The following is a 14,366-nucleotide window of genomic DNA, read 5'->3' as shown; positions in this document are numbered from 1 at the left end:
GGACTGTGGGATATGTAAATCAGCAAAGGCGGACGGGAAAGAAAGAGGAAGATTCTGTACCTAATTTATTTATCGAGGTACAAACCCCACTCAAGTTAGTGTTGTAATTTTATTAAGACAAGTTATGATTAGCAGCTTAAAATGAATAGTAAAATCCAGTCACCTTGACATAAAGGGAAAATGAGAGCTAGACCCGAACGTGACTAGCAGCAGTTTCCTTTCGGTGGGGCGGCTGGAGTCGGTGATGGATGACTTTAGCTCCTCCATGGATCTGGGTTCGTCAGCGGGAGGCTCGGACCAGGCGGAGCTGTCGCGGATGATCGCGGTGGAGCAGCAGAAAGCTCAGTTCCAGCTCAAGGTGCACAACTTCACCGACGTGTGCTGGGAGAAGTGCGTGGAGAAGCCGAGCTCCCGGCTCGACTCGCGGACCGAGGCCTGCCTGGTGAGCTGCGTGGACCGCTTTGTGGACACCACCCTGGCCATCACCAATCGCTTTGCCCAGATGGTGCAGAAAGGGGGCCACTGAGTCAACGTTACAGTGAAGGTGACTGCCGTGGAGCGAAGGGTGTGTTCTGGAACCCAACCATTGCATTGTCTTTTGTACTTGTACATGCTTTGAGCACATTTCAGTGTGAATACCCTTGCTGCAAGGTCATTTCGGCAGCTGCCACTCTGTGTGTGTTTTGGCTGCACACTGATCCTGTCTAAATTCAGAAAAATGCCATTAAAGTCTTTTACTTCATTGCTTCCTAGGCGTCCTCTTTCTCGATTGGGCCTGAAGAGAGAGAAACCAAGATTACAACCACGCAAGAGGGAGTGTGGGGGACTGGAAGAGTTGCTGCAGAGAGCTTCAGGGCTTTGCTAGGCAGAATGGCCTGGCTGGAGTGTTTTTAACTCGTGTATAGATATTTTCTAATCGACCTGTTTAGGGATATTATTAGGCACCTCTGAGGGATTTTCAACACAGGCCTTCCAGTCAAGAGATAGAGAGGTTGTATCACTGTACCACAAGAGCCCCTGCTTCTGGGCAGTAAATGTTTACTGATTCCTCCCAAATGCTAATGTATTTCCCTTTTGATCAAAATTCGAATTGTCAAGGGATATAGATGTCGGGTGACCAGAGCTGCGTGCCGTACTCCAAATACAGCCTTGCCAACATCTTGTGAAAGACGTCCCAACTCCTGACTGATGGAAGCAAGTATGCTGAAAAACTCCAACTTCAAAGACAGTTGCAGAGTTGCACATCACGGAAACAGGCCTTTTGGTCCAACTTGTACATGCTGACCACGTTTCCTAAGCTAAACTAGTCCCACATTCCTCTAAACGTTTCCTATCTATGTACTTATCCGAATGTCTTTTAAATGTTGCAACTGTACCTGCATCTACCACTTTCTCTGGCAGTTCATTCCACATAGGAACCACCCTCTTCGTGAAAACGTTGCACCTTTTTAAACTTCAAACAAAAACCGAAAGAACTGCAGGTGCTGTAAATCAAAAACAATGGTAGAGGTTGCTGGAAAAGCTCTGGCAGCATCTATGAAGAGAAATCAGAGTTAATGTTTCAGGTCCAGTGGAGGGTCTGAGGAAAGGTCACTGGACCTGAAATGTTAACTAATTTCTCTCCTTGGGTGCAGCCAGACCTGCTGAGCTTTTCCAGCAATGTTTGTCTTTGTTCCCTTTTAAATCTTTCTCCTCTCGCCTTAAAAATGTATGCTCTTGTTTTGAACTCCCCCACCCTGGGGAAAAAACCTTTGCTATTCACCTTATCTCATGGCCCTCATTATTTTATAAACTCCCATAAGGTCACCCCTCAACCTCCTATGTTCATGTGAACAAAGTCCTAGCCTATCGTTATAACTCAAAGCCTCCAGTCCTGGCAACATACTGATATGGTTAATGTAATTTCTGCAGTTTCATGCATTCACACACACACACACACACACACACACACACACACCTCACACATAACCCACACACATACACACACCTACACACACACTCACTCACACACATACATACACACACACCTACACACACACTCACTCACACACATACATACACACACACATACACACACACACAAACACATACACACACACACTCACACACATACATACACACACACTCACTCACACACCTACACACACACACTCACTGTACTAAAACTGAGGTTTAATGAATAAAAGCTAAATTATGAAACTAATGATTGACTAGGCCATAATGAAGCATGAACTAGAAGTCACCTCTGTTATGCCAGGAACATGGTAACCTTGGGCAAGAAACCAAGGAATGCTTCAGTTAGACACAGAGGGCAAAATACAATGAAAGCTCTTTTCATGACATCAATAAATGTTATAACTAGTAGCAGAAATTGTAAAATAATATAACATTTTAATTAAAGAAATTGGCAGAGAAAAGCGTGAAATGCTTTAACCAATGGAATTGTCATTAATGATTTTTAATGTAAGAAAAATCCATAGCGTGAGATGTTTAAACCAATGAAATTATCACCAATGTATTTGAATGGAAAAATAATGTATAAGTATTAGTGCTGTAAAATCTCCCGTTGCGACTTCCGAAGTCCTTTTTGGAACTCGCCCAATCTTCGAAGATTGAATAAACATCTGTTGCTCCGTTTGTGTGTGTCTCGCAGTATTTCGATTTGCCACAGGAGAAGTGATAGCCGGTGGGGATAAGGGCTGATACCAGTCAACTTGGAGTTCGCCTTTTTGAACTTAACCTTGCGGACAGTCTCCCTAGACACAAGGGTTAAAGGACAGTCCGCGGTTGGCAGAGTTCGGAGGCAGGACCCGGTTGTTCTGAATCAGATCCCTAGAGTTAGAATAGTTAGCCAAGTGTCAGGAACTATTCTCCGGAGATTCAGAAAGCCTAGACAGAATTCACTTATAACAATACTGGTAAATCTTTTGAGTCCTCTAATAATATCATTCTCATAACAGGATGTACACAGTTCTCCAAAGGTGGCCTCACCAACTTCCTGTACACTTCAACATGACATCTTGACTTAATGGTCTGAGCAGTGAAGGAAAATGTGCTAAACACCTTCTTAACCACCCTGTCTACCTACGATGCAACTTTTAAAGAACTATGTACCTGAACTCCTAGGTTGCTCTGTTTGACAATACAACGTAGAGCTCTACCATTAACTGTACAAGTTATATTCCTGATGAAGGGCTTACGCTCGAAACGTTGGCTCTCCTGCTCCTCTGATGCTGCCTGACCTGCTGTGCTCTTCCAGCGCCACAATTCTTGACATGTACAAATCCTGCCTTGATTGTTTTACCAAAACGCAATACCTTTTATGTCAATTATTTTTTCGGTACCTTTTATAATGAAGATAACAAAAGGTGTTCATTTTGTTTACCATTTCCTATTAGCCACTCACAGGCTACTCACTTCACTACTTTTATGGGGAAAAGGCTGATTAGGGATTTGAGGATTATCAGAATAAAACAAAGGACTGTGGATGCTGGAAATCTGAAAACATAAAACAGAAATTGCTGAAGAAAAGCAGTAGATCTGGCAGCATTTGTGGAGAGAAAACCGAGTTAATGTTTCAAGTCCAGTGTCCCTTCAGGAATATCAGATCAGCTACAATCTCATTGAATGGTGGAGTAGACTGGTCCACTGTTGCTCCTATGTTTTATTGCAAGAATGACAGAGTGGGGAAGTCCTGTGACAACTGAGGGCTTTGATGAGACTCCATCTGCAAGACTATTATAAGTTTGGTCCACCTGCTGAGAGGGCCATTCCTGATGAATGGTTTTTACCTGAAATGTCGACTTTCCTGCTCCTGTGTGACATGCTGTGCTTTTCCAGCACCACTCTAATCCAGACTCACATCCTTGCATTGCAGGCCACTCGGTTAAAGCTCATGAGGTTGATTCCTGCGATGGAGTGTTGTCAGACGAACATACAAATTGGGAGAGAATGTAGGCCATTTGGCCCCTCATTCAGTGAGATCATGGCAGATCTGTTTGTGTTTAAATTTCACATTCCCACCCCCCCACCACCCTTATCCTTTGATTTCCCCTGTCCAACAGGAACCAAACTCTACCTTAAAATGTTAATTGATCCACTTCTACTGAGGAAGTCCCAAAGTAAACAGCCCTTCTTGGGAGTCCCCCATCTCTCTCCAATAAGTGCAACCCTCAAATTTATTTTTTATGTTTCAACAATAGACTTTATTCCTAAAAATCTTTATATATTACTGCATAGTCATTACAGCAGTTTGATTCTATGCAATCGTTACATATGGAGATCAAACCAAGACAATTATTACATACAAGGTAGAAGGGAGGACAGCAGATACTGAAGATCAGAGTCTAGATCAGAGTGGTGCTGAAAAAGCACAGCAGGTCAGGCAGCATCGGAGGAGCAGGAAAATCAACGTTTCAGGCAAAAGCCCTTCATCAGGAATAGAGGCAGGGAGCCTCTGGGATGGAGAGATAAATGGGAGGGGTGTAGGGTGGAGCCTAGGGTACAATAGGTGGATGAAGGTGATAGGTCGGAGAGGAGGGTGGCGCCGGATAGGTGGGAAGGAAGATTGACAGGTCGGACAGGCCATGAGGGTGGTGCTGAGCTGGAAGGTTGGAACTGGGCTAAGGTGGGGAGGGGAAATGAGGAAACTGGTGAAGTCAAATGTACTTTTACATACATTTGAGACACTGTGAGGTCCGATAACTGAAGGGACCCTGATTGTCCTTTGAACAAAAGGCCGTACACAATGGTCCTTTCCCCACTACACCTTGGCGGCAGCTGCCCTAACCTGTACTGCTTCTCTCAGCACATTGTCTGATACCTTGGAATGTGCCAGTCTGCAATAGTTAGTTGAGGTCAACTCTTGCTGTGAAAGACCAGCAAGTTTCAGACAGTCCAAAGAGCATCTTTCACTGACTGGATGGTTCCCCCAGGCACAGTCAATGTTTGTCTCGGTTGTGCGTCTTGGGGAACAGGCCGTTGAGCACAGAGCCCTGCATCGTGGAGCTGCTCAGGACGAGCATTGACAAAAACCACTGCAGCTTTCTACCGACTTGCTTTGCAAGGGCTCAGTCCAGCAGGTGTGCGACAGTCTCTACACCTCCACAGCTGCTTCAAAGGCAGTATGCAGTGGTGCAGAGAGTCTGGGCAGACATAAATGATCTGACAGAAAGTGCCTTTCTGACCACCAGCCAAGCTTAGAGTCATAGAGATCACAGCATGGAAACAGACCCTTCGGTCCAACTCATTCATGCCAACCTGATAGCCTGAATTAATCAAGGCCCATTTGCCAGCATTTGGCCCATATCCCTCTCATCCCTTCCTATTCATATACCCATCTAAATGCCTTGTAAATGTTGTAATTGTACCAGCCTCTAAGACATCCTCTGGCAGCTCATTGCATACACACACCACCCTCTGTATGAAAAAGTTGGGTCCCTTTTAAATCTTTCCCCTCTCAGTCTAACCCTACGCCCTCTGGTTTTGGACTCCCCCACCCCAGGGAAAAGACCTTGTCTATTTACCCTATCCATGCCCCTCAAGATTTTATAAACCTCTATAAGGTTACCCCTCAGCCTCCAATGCTCCAGGGAAAACAGCCCCAGTCTATTTATCGTCTCCCTGTAGCTCAAAACTCCCTACCCTGTCAACATCCTTGTAAATCTTTTCTGAATCCTTTCGTGTTTCACAACATCTTTTCTGGAGGAGGGAAACCAACATTGCACACAATATTCCAAAAGTGGCCTAACCAATGACCTGTACAGCTGCAACATGACCTCGCTTTGTTGGAGAGTTCTGGCCATTCTTTAACCTATTACCTATTGCTGTTTGACTGGGTGTAGTTTTAGTTGCATTTCTGAAACAGGAGGCAGCTGAGTCACTCTCAGGGGAAGGTGGTTTAACTGAACAACTCATTTGATCCAGTTCAGAAGCAGTGCATATGCCTGAAGTGTCGACTCTCCTGCTCCTCGGACGCTGCCTGACCTGCTGTGCTTTTCCACCACTTCTCAACTCTGATTCTCCAACATCTGCAGTCCTCCCTTTCTCCTAAATGAGAGTGCTGTGGAGTTGGGTTAAAACAGGGAGTTTGTGAAGCTGAAAGACAGTGAGGTGCTCCATCTCAGTCCAGGCAGTTCAGAAAGTGACAAGGTCCCGAGGAACACAGCCAATTGCAGATCCCTGCAGAGTCTCTTCTTACAGTTTTTAAAGCATAGTTAATTCGCTGAAATAAGAGTGGGGGCTTTTGATCATAATAGTGGTTGAAACAAAATAAAAGCTCCCTAACTTAATTAGATTCTCTTAAAGTGAGTAACTAACTTCATCTAGAGAGATGTTGTGACAGGAGACTTCAGAGCTGGAGTGTGTTTCTCTTGCACAATCTAGGGAATAAGGGACATGTGCAAGGGGTGCAGGTCCGAAGGGACTTGCAGTACAAAGCTCTGGGCAATAGGGGAAAAAATACACCCAATGCCACCCTCACCCTGATGGCCACCTTTGTGTGTGGCTGCATCAAGCTGTGCGTGGATCCCTGGTACGCAAACACCAAGTGTCACTACGTACTGAGGTTCTACCTGTCCCCAGTGTTGCAAAGGATGGGCCTGGCCTTGCTGCCGGAGAACGCTCCGAGTAGTTGGACTGTTCTGTATCACCTGTCCTTCGTGGAGAAGTTTATGAAGAAAAACACCTTTGACCACAAGTCCCTCAGGAAGTGGTCAGCATGTAGTGTCCTTGAGACCCTTCGGGAAAAGGAGAGGGCGGATCCTATCGAGCGGTTCCCTGAGCAGACTGTCAAAGCCATTTGGCAGAATGCCTCATCGCCAGAACTTTCCAACAAGCACCAAGACATGGCTTGGCTGGTGGTGAGAAGGGCTCTGCCTGTGAGATCCTTTATGCACGCCCGGACTCAGCCACACCGCACGCTGCCCTCGAAGTGGCTGCGGGGGGGGAACGAGACTGTCACACACCTCCTTCTGGAATGTGCCTATGCAGAGGAAGTCTGGAGAGGAATGCAGTGGTGTTTGTCAAGGTTCGTCCCGAGCAGCGCTGTGATGCGGGACTCCGTGCTCTACGGCCTGTTCCCCGGGACGCACACCGAGACGAACATCAACTGCGCCTGGAGGATCATCAACTCGGTGAAGGACGCTCTCTGGGTGGTCCGAAACCTGTTGATCTTCCAGCTGAAGGAGTTGACCCCGACTGAGTGTTGCAGACTGGCACATTCCAAGGTCCGGGACTACGTGTTGAGGGACGCGCTGAAGCTTGGGGCAGCTGCCGCCAAGGCGCGGTGGGGAAAGACCACCGTGTAACATCTGCCTGTCTAACGAAGAACAGGGGGCCCTTGCAGTCGTTTGGGCTTTGCTGATGCCTCAGCTAAAAAATGTAATTGTACAGACCTGTAAATAGGAACGATTACACTGTTTCAGTATGCAAAGAAATGGAATGTTTACATATGTATCGCATGTGCACTTGTATAGATAATCAAAGTATTTTATGAATAAAGTATATTTTTGAAATTAAAAAAAAGTTCAACTGCAGCTACTGGCTAACTGCTTTTTAGAGCTGGTACCTGCAGATGGCCTCACAGCAGAGCATTCGCAATGCTGAGAGTGTTGTGTATAGCACGTTTATTGGTCAAGACTTTATTTTTCATGGGCAGCGTAGTGGCTCAGTGGTTAGCGCCAGGGACCCGGGTTTGACCCCAGCCTCGGGTGACTGTCAGTGTGGAGTTCGCATATTCTCCCCATGTCTGTGTGGGTTTCCTCCAATCCAAAGGTGCACAGGTTATGTGAATTGCTGAAAATGTGTTGCTGGAAAAGCGCAGCAGGTCAGGCAGCATCCAAGGAACAGGAAATTCGACGTTTCGGGCATAAGCCCTTCTTCAGGAAGGCTTATGCCCGAAACGTCGACTCTCCTGCTCCTTGGATGCTGCCTGACCTGCTGCGCTTTTCCAGCAACATATTTTCAGCTCTGATCTCCAGCATCTGCAGACCTCACTTTCTCCTCGAAGGTTATGTAAATTAGTCATGCTAAATTGTCCATCACATTCAGGGCTGTGTAGGGCAGGGGCAAATGTCGAGTGGTGGAGAACGGGTCTGGGTGGGCTACTCTTTGGAGGATCAGTGTGGGTTTGTTGGGCCGAATGGCCTGTTTCCACACTGTCGGGATTCTTTTCTGATCAATCTTATTTTTGTTGCTGCCACGATTAACTCGCTCGAGGAATGCTTTTCATGGGAATCGAAGCCAGAACGGCTTCCTCTTGTTCTGGAAAACAAGCAAATGACTGCTGATGATGGAAATGTGAAACTCACCCAGAGAATACTGGAGAAACCAAACAGGTCTGACAACATCAGTGAATGACCCGCAGACCTCTCTGTTCATTTCTGTTACTCTACCTCATTCATAGCAAAACAACATGTTTCTCTGCTGTAAAAGTGCAGGGAAATCACTGGAATGGATTTTTTTAAATTTCAAAAATATACTTTATTCTTATAACATTGCCTTTACATATACGTAGTCACAAATGCCGTTTGGTTTTGTACAGTAGGACATCAAGAAAACAAACATTTTTCTTGAATTAGACTATATTTACGTGCATTTGAGGCACCAGGAGGGTTCAATAACTGAATGGACCCCCATTTAACTTCAGCAGAAAGACAGTGGTCTTTCCCCACTGCGCTTTGGCAACAGTTGCCCCAAGCTTTAGAGCATCCCTCAGCAGAGGTCCTGGGCCTCCTTCACCACCGCTCCCTCACCACCAGACGCCTGGAGGAAGAATACCTCATCTTCCGCCTCGGAACACTTCAACTCTAGGGCATCAATGTGGACTTCAACAGTTTCCTCACTTTCCTCTTCCCCCACCTCACCCTAGTTCCAAACGTCCAGCTCAGCACTGTCCCCATGACTTGTCCTACCCGCCTATCTCCTTCTACACCTATCCACTCCACCCTCTCCTCCCCTGACCTATCACCTTCCTCCCCTCCCCCACTCACCCATTGTACTCTATGCTACTTTCTCCCCACCCCCACCCTCCTCTACCTTATCTCTCCACGCTTCAGGCTCACTGCCTTTATTCCTGATGAAGGGCTTTTGCCTGAAACGTCGATTTCGCTGCTCCTTGGATGCTGTCTGAACTGCTGTGCTCTCCCAGCACCACTGATCCAGAATCCACAGAGCTCTCTGTTCATTTCTGTTACACTGCCTCATTGCCTTGGTTAATGGTAATTTCATAGCAAAAACAACGTGTTTCTGTGCTGTAAAAGTGCAGGGAGATCACTGGAATGGATTTTTTTTTAATTTCAAAAATATAATTTATTCTTAAAACATTGCCTTTACATATACGTAGTCACAAATGCCATTTGGTTTTGTACAGTAGGACATAAGAAAACAAACATTTTTCTTGAACTAGACTATATTTACGTGCACTTGAGGCATCAAGAGAACTTCAGCAGAAAGACAGTGGTCTTTCCCCACTGCGCTTTGGCAACAGTTGCCCAAGTTTTAGAGCATCCCTCAGCACGTAGTCCTGGTCCTTGGAATGTGCCAGTCCTGCAATATACGGTCGAGGTCAAATCCTTGCTCTGGAAGACCAACACGTTTTGTGCAGACCAAAGAGCGTCTTTCACCCAGTTGGTTGTCCTCCAGGCGCAGTCGATGTTTGTCTCTGTGTGCGACCTGGGGAACAGACCGTAGAGCACAGAAATAAATTTTACGTCAGCACTTGATAAGAGTCATTGAAGAAAGGAAGAACATTCACAAAAATAAAGAAGATGTGACAAGGTAAGACACTGATGGGAGAGGATGAGTTAATGAAAAACAATGGGATCTTGCAGCTAAAGCCTGGAATTCAAATAGAAAGTTCTACAAAATCCAGCTGAGGTCAGTAAGGCGTTCGACAAGGGTCCCCATGGGAGACTGATTAGCAAGGTTAGATCTCACAGAATACAGGGAGAACTCGCCATTTGGATACAGAACTGGCTCAAAGGTAGAAGGCAGAGGGTGGTGGTGGAGGGTTGTTTTTCAGTCTGGAGGCCTGTGAGCAGTGGTGTACCACAAGGATCGGTGCTGGGTCCACTACTTCTCATCATTTATATAAATGATTTGGATGTGAACATAGGAGATATAGTTAGTAAGTTTGCAGATGACACCAAAATTGGAGGTGTAGTGGACAGCAAAGAAGGTTACCTCAGATTACAACAGGATCTTGATCAGATGGGCCAATGTGCTGAGGAGTGGCAGATGGAGTTTAATTTAGATAAATGCGAGGTGCTGCATTTTGGAAAAGCAAATCAGGGCAGGACTTATACATTTAATATACCATTCTAGGCAATGTTGCTGAACAAACAAACCTTGGGGTGCAGGTTCATAGTTCCTTGAAAATAGAGTCACAGGTAGATAGGATAGTGAAGAAGGTGTTTGGTATGCTTTTCTTTATTGGTCAGAGTATTGAGTACAGGAGTTGGGAGGTCATGTTGCAGCTGTACAGGACATTGGTTAGGCCACTTTTGGAATATTACATGTGATTCTGATCTCCTCCTTATTGGAAGGATGTTGTGAAATTTGAAAGGGTTCAGAAAAGATTTACAAGGATGTTGCAAGGTTGGAGGATTTGAGCTATAGGGAGAAGCTGAATAGGCTGGGGCTGTTTTCCCTGGAGCGTCAGAGGCTGAGGGGTGACCTTATAGAGGTTTACAAAATTATGAGGGGCATGGAGAGGATAAATAGACAAGGCCTTTTTCCTGGGGTGAGGTAGTGCAGAACTAGAGGTTTTGGGTGAGAGGGGAAAGATGTAAAAGGGACCTGAGGGGCAACTTTTTCACGCAGAAGGTGGTGCATGTTTGGAATGAGCTGCCAGAGGATGTGGTCAAGACTGGTTCTTTTTCGGAATGGCAGCCGGTGACGAGCGGTGTCCCGCAGGGTTCAGTGTTGGGGCCACAGCTGTTCGCGTTATATATTAATGATCTGGATGAAGGGACTGGGGCATTCTAGCGAAGTTTGCAGATGATACGAAGTTAGGTGGACAGCAGGTAGTACTGAGGAAGTGGGGAGGCTACAGAAGGACCTAGACAGTTTGGGAGAGTGGTCCAGGAAATGGCTGATGGAATTCAACGTGAGCAAATGCGAGGTCTTGCACTTTGGCAAAAAGAATAAAAGCATGGACTACTTTCTAAATGGTGAGAAAATTCGTAAAGCCAAGGTACAAAGGGATCTGGGAGTGCTAGTCAAGGATTCTCTAAAGGTAAACATGCAGGTTGAGTCCGTGATTAAGAAAGCGAATGCAATGTTGTCACTTATCTCAAGAGGGTTGGAATATAAAAGCACCGTTGTGCTTCTGAGACTTTATAAAGCTCTGGTTAGGCCCCATTTGGAGTACTGTGTCCAGTTTTGGTCCCCACACCTCAGGAAGGACATACTGGCACTGGAACGTGTCCGGCGGAGAATCACACGGATGATCCCTGGAATGGTTGGTCTAACATATGAGGAACGGCTGAGGATCCTGGGATTGTATTCATTGGAGTTTAGAAGATTAAGGGGACACTTAATAGAGACGTACAAGATAATATATGGTTTGGAAAGGATGGACGCTAGGAAATTGTTTCCGTTAGGCGAGGAGACTAGGACCCGTGGGCACAGCCTTAGAATTAGAGGGGGTCAATTCAGAACAGAAATGCGGAGACATTTCTTCAGCCAGAGAGTGGTGGGCCTGTGGAATTCATTGCCACAGAGTGCAGTGGAGGCCGGGACGCTAAATGTCTTCAAGGCAGAGATTGATAGATTCTTGTTGTCTCGAGGAATTAAGGGCTATGGGGAGAACGCTGGTAAGTGGAGTTGAAATGCCCATCAGCCTTGACTGAATGGCGGAGTGGACTCAATGGGCCGAATGGCCTTACTTCCACTCCTATGTCTTATGGTCTTATGGTCTTAATTGCAACATTTAAAAGGCATCTGGATAGGTATACGAATAGGAAGGGTTTAGAGGGATATGGGCCAAATGTTGACAAATGATTAAGTTAGGATATCTGGGCGGCATGGATGAGTTGGACCGAAGGATCTGTTTCCATACTGTACTTATCTATGACTGTAAGTAATAACACAGTCCCAGAAAAAGATCTGAAACATTAACTCTGATTTCTCCCCACGGATGCTGCGCTTTTCCAGCAATTTCTGCTCTTGTTCCACAAGATAGTTTAGATTAGATTACTTACAGTGTGGAAACAAGTCCACACCCCACCCATACATTTACCCCTTACCTAACACTAGGTGCAATTTAGCACAGCCAATTCACCTGACCCACACATCTTTGTGACTGTGGGAGGAAACCCACGCAAACACAGAGACAACGTACACACTCCACACAGTCAATCGCCTGAGGCAGGAACTGAACCCAGGTCTCTGGCGCTGTGAGGCAGCAGCACTAACCACTATGCCACTGTGCCCCCCATTGTTTGCAGATAAGTTGTTTTCATCAGATTCACAGCATTGGCAATATGTACCTTAATATGTAGGAGTCTTTGGTGGCTGGAAGACCCAACAGAAACCAAACTGTCAACAATGGACAAGCATCTTCCTTCCTCACACGGCAAATCAGTGCAAGATTCTAAAACCAGTTCAAATTCCAAATTAAGAAAATCACTGTGAAGAAACCTTAAAAAAAAATCTGATCAGAATGAACGAGACTGATCGGAAATGTCGCCAAATGAATCTGTGTTGGAAAAAGTTAAACTATGTGTGTATTTGGTGGAAACTGAACAGCAGGGTGTGGGTTTAGCTTTTGAAGTGCTTCAGGACTCCTGCACGGCTTCATCTCCAACAATTCCAATTGCAACCTAGATCCTGACATGTATAAATCTCAGCTCAAACACTAATTGTGCTGTTGACACTAAACTATCACACAAAGCAAGCATACAGTCAGAAAGCAATAATAAATGAATAAAAGTATATATTTGAAATTTTAAAAATCGGAAAATGCGAAAGAAATCGCACAACCCAGTTCAGAAAAGGCTAATTAGTAGCTACCAGCTCGAACCTACACCTACTTGACTCTCTCGGGCCTGGAATACACACCATGTCATCTTTGACCAACCCCTCCTCTTTCAGAACCTTGCCCTCACTCCTCTCACCCCACAGGCAGTAGAATGGCCCCCACCCCATGACCCCATTCCCAAGCTCTCTTCCCCTGGCCTGACCTCCCCACGCCTAACCCAACCTCCCAGCTTGCTCTAAGCAGTCCTCCACTTACATGGCATTCTACACCGTCCCTGTCATTTATCCTTCATTTACCTTAGAGTCAGGGACATCTGCAGCGCAGAAAAAGGCCCTTCTGCCCATCAAGTCTGTGCTGATCGAAAACAAACATCTCACGTTCACTCTAAGCCTCCTGCCCCTTAAAGATATGCGCACTGGTCACTGATCACTTCAAAAACTGGAAACCTTCCTTCCGATTGACTGTGTCTTTGCGTCTCGTAATTTTATACACGTCAAATACACCCCCTCTCAATTTCGCCTGCCCCAAAGGAACAGGAGTAGGCCCTTCGGCCCCTCAGTCCTGCTCCACCATCCAATAGGATCATGGCTCACCCGACACATTCCACATTCCTGCCCTATTCCACCAACCATCGATTCCCCGACTGAGCAAGGATCTGTCTCTCTCAGCCTTAAATACGCACAAGGACTCTGCCCCCACAGGTAGAGTCCGTACCAAGGAGTTTCAAACCCTCACAACCCTCTCAGAGAAAAAAGTCCTCCTCATCTTAGTCTTAAATCAACACTGCTTAATCCCGAGGTTATGCTTTCTGGTTCTAGACTCCCCTCAGGGGCATATACCCTGTCAAGTCCCTTAAGAATCCTCTCTGTCTCAATAAGATCACCTCTCATTCTCATAAACCCCCATCAGTCCCAACCTGCATAAACTTTGTTCATAAGACATTCCCTCCATAACAAGTTTCATCCTAGTGAACCTTCTGTGAAATGCCTTCAAAGAAGTATTATCTTTTCTTAAGTAAGGAGAGCACAACTGATCACAGAACCCCAGATGTGCTCTCACTAGCACCTGGTACATTTGCAATAAGACTTACAGACTCTTATATTCCAACCCATAGAAGCGATGCCTTACCAGGGTTTAATAAACCTGCTGGAGGTGTATGACAATATGCTTCTGGCAGGTACCATGTGCAAATCCATGAGGAAAGGTATCATCACCCTCATTCTTTTTTCTTTATTCTTTAACAGGATGAGGGAATCACTGGCTAGGCCAGCATTTGTTACCCATCCCTAATTGCCCAGCAGTTGAGAGTTAACCACATTGCTGTGGGTCTGGAGTCACATGTAGGCCAGACCAGGTAAGGATGGCAGCTTCCTTCCCAAAAGGA

General features: G+C 45.9%; 1 protein-coding gene across 2 annotated transcripts; it reads left to right on the top strand.

Moving 5' to 3' along the window:
* The first annotated feature begins 21 nt into the window (after positions 1 to 21).
* timm8b (translocase of inner mitochondrial membrane 8 homolog B (yeast)) lies at positions 22 to 2,637 on the top strand. 2 transcript variants are annotated; one of them, XM_060849511.1, is made up of 2 exons: positions 22 to 544; positions 754 to 2,637. In XM_060849511.1, exon 1 carries the CDS (start codon positions 245 to 247, stop codon positions 524 to 526), a length of 282 nt encoding a protein of 93 aa, XP_060705494.1. In that variant the 5' UTR covers positions 22 to 244; the 3' UTR covers positions 527 to 544; positions 754 to 2,637. The 2 variants fall into 2 exon arrangements, with proteins under 2 accessions (XP_060705494.1, XP_060705493.1); XM_060849510.1 differs by having other exon boundaries at positions 23 to 565.
* The last annotated feature ends 11,729 nt before the right edge of the window (positions 2,638 to 14,366 follow it).

This window comes from Hemiscyllium ocellatum, chromosome 33, assembly GCF_020745735.1.
Source record: "Hemiscyllium ocellatum isolate sHemOce1 chromosome 33, sHemOce1.pat.X.cur, whole genome shotgun sequence".
Taxonomy (NCBI): Eukaryota; Metazoa; Chordata; class Chondrichthyes; order Orectolobiformes; family Hemiscylliidae; genus Hemiscyllium; species Hemiscyllium ocellatum.
The sequence above is the reverse complement of the archived record's forward strand: the minus strand, read 5'-3'. Positions and strand labels throughout refer to the sequence as shown.

Excerpts from the sequence above, each read along its gene's own strand:
- timm8b (XM_060849511.1), top strand. The coding sequence starts at position 245 with ATGGATGACTTTAGCTCCTCCATGGATCTGGGTTCGTCAGCGGGAGGC.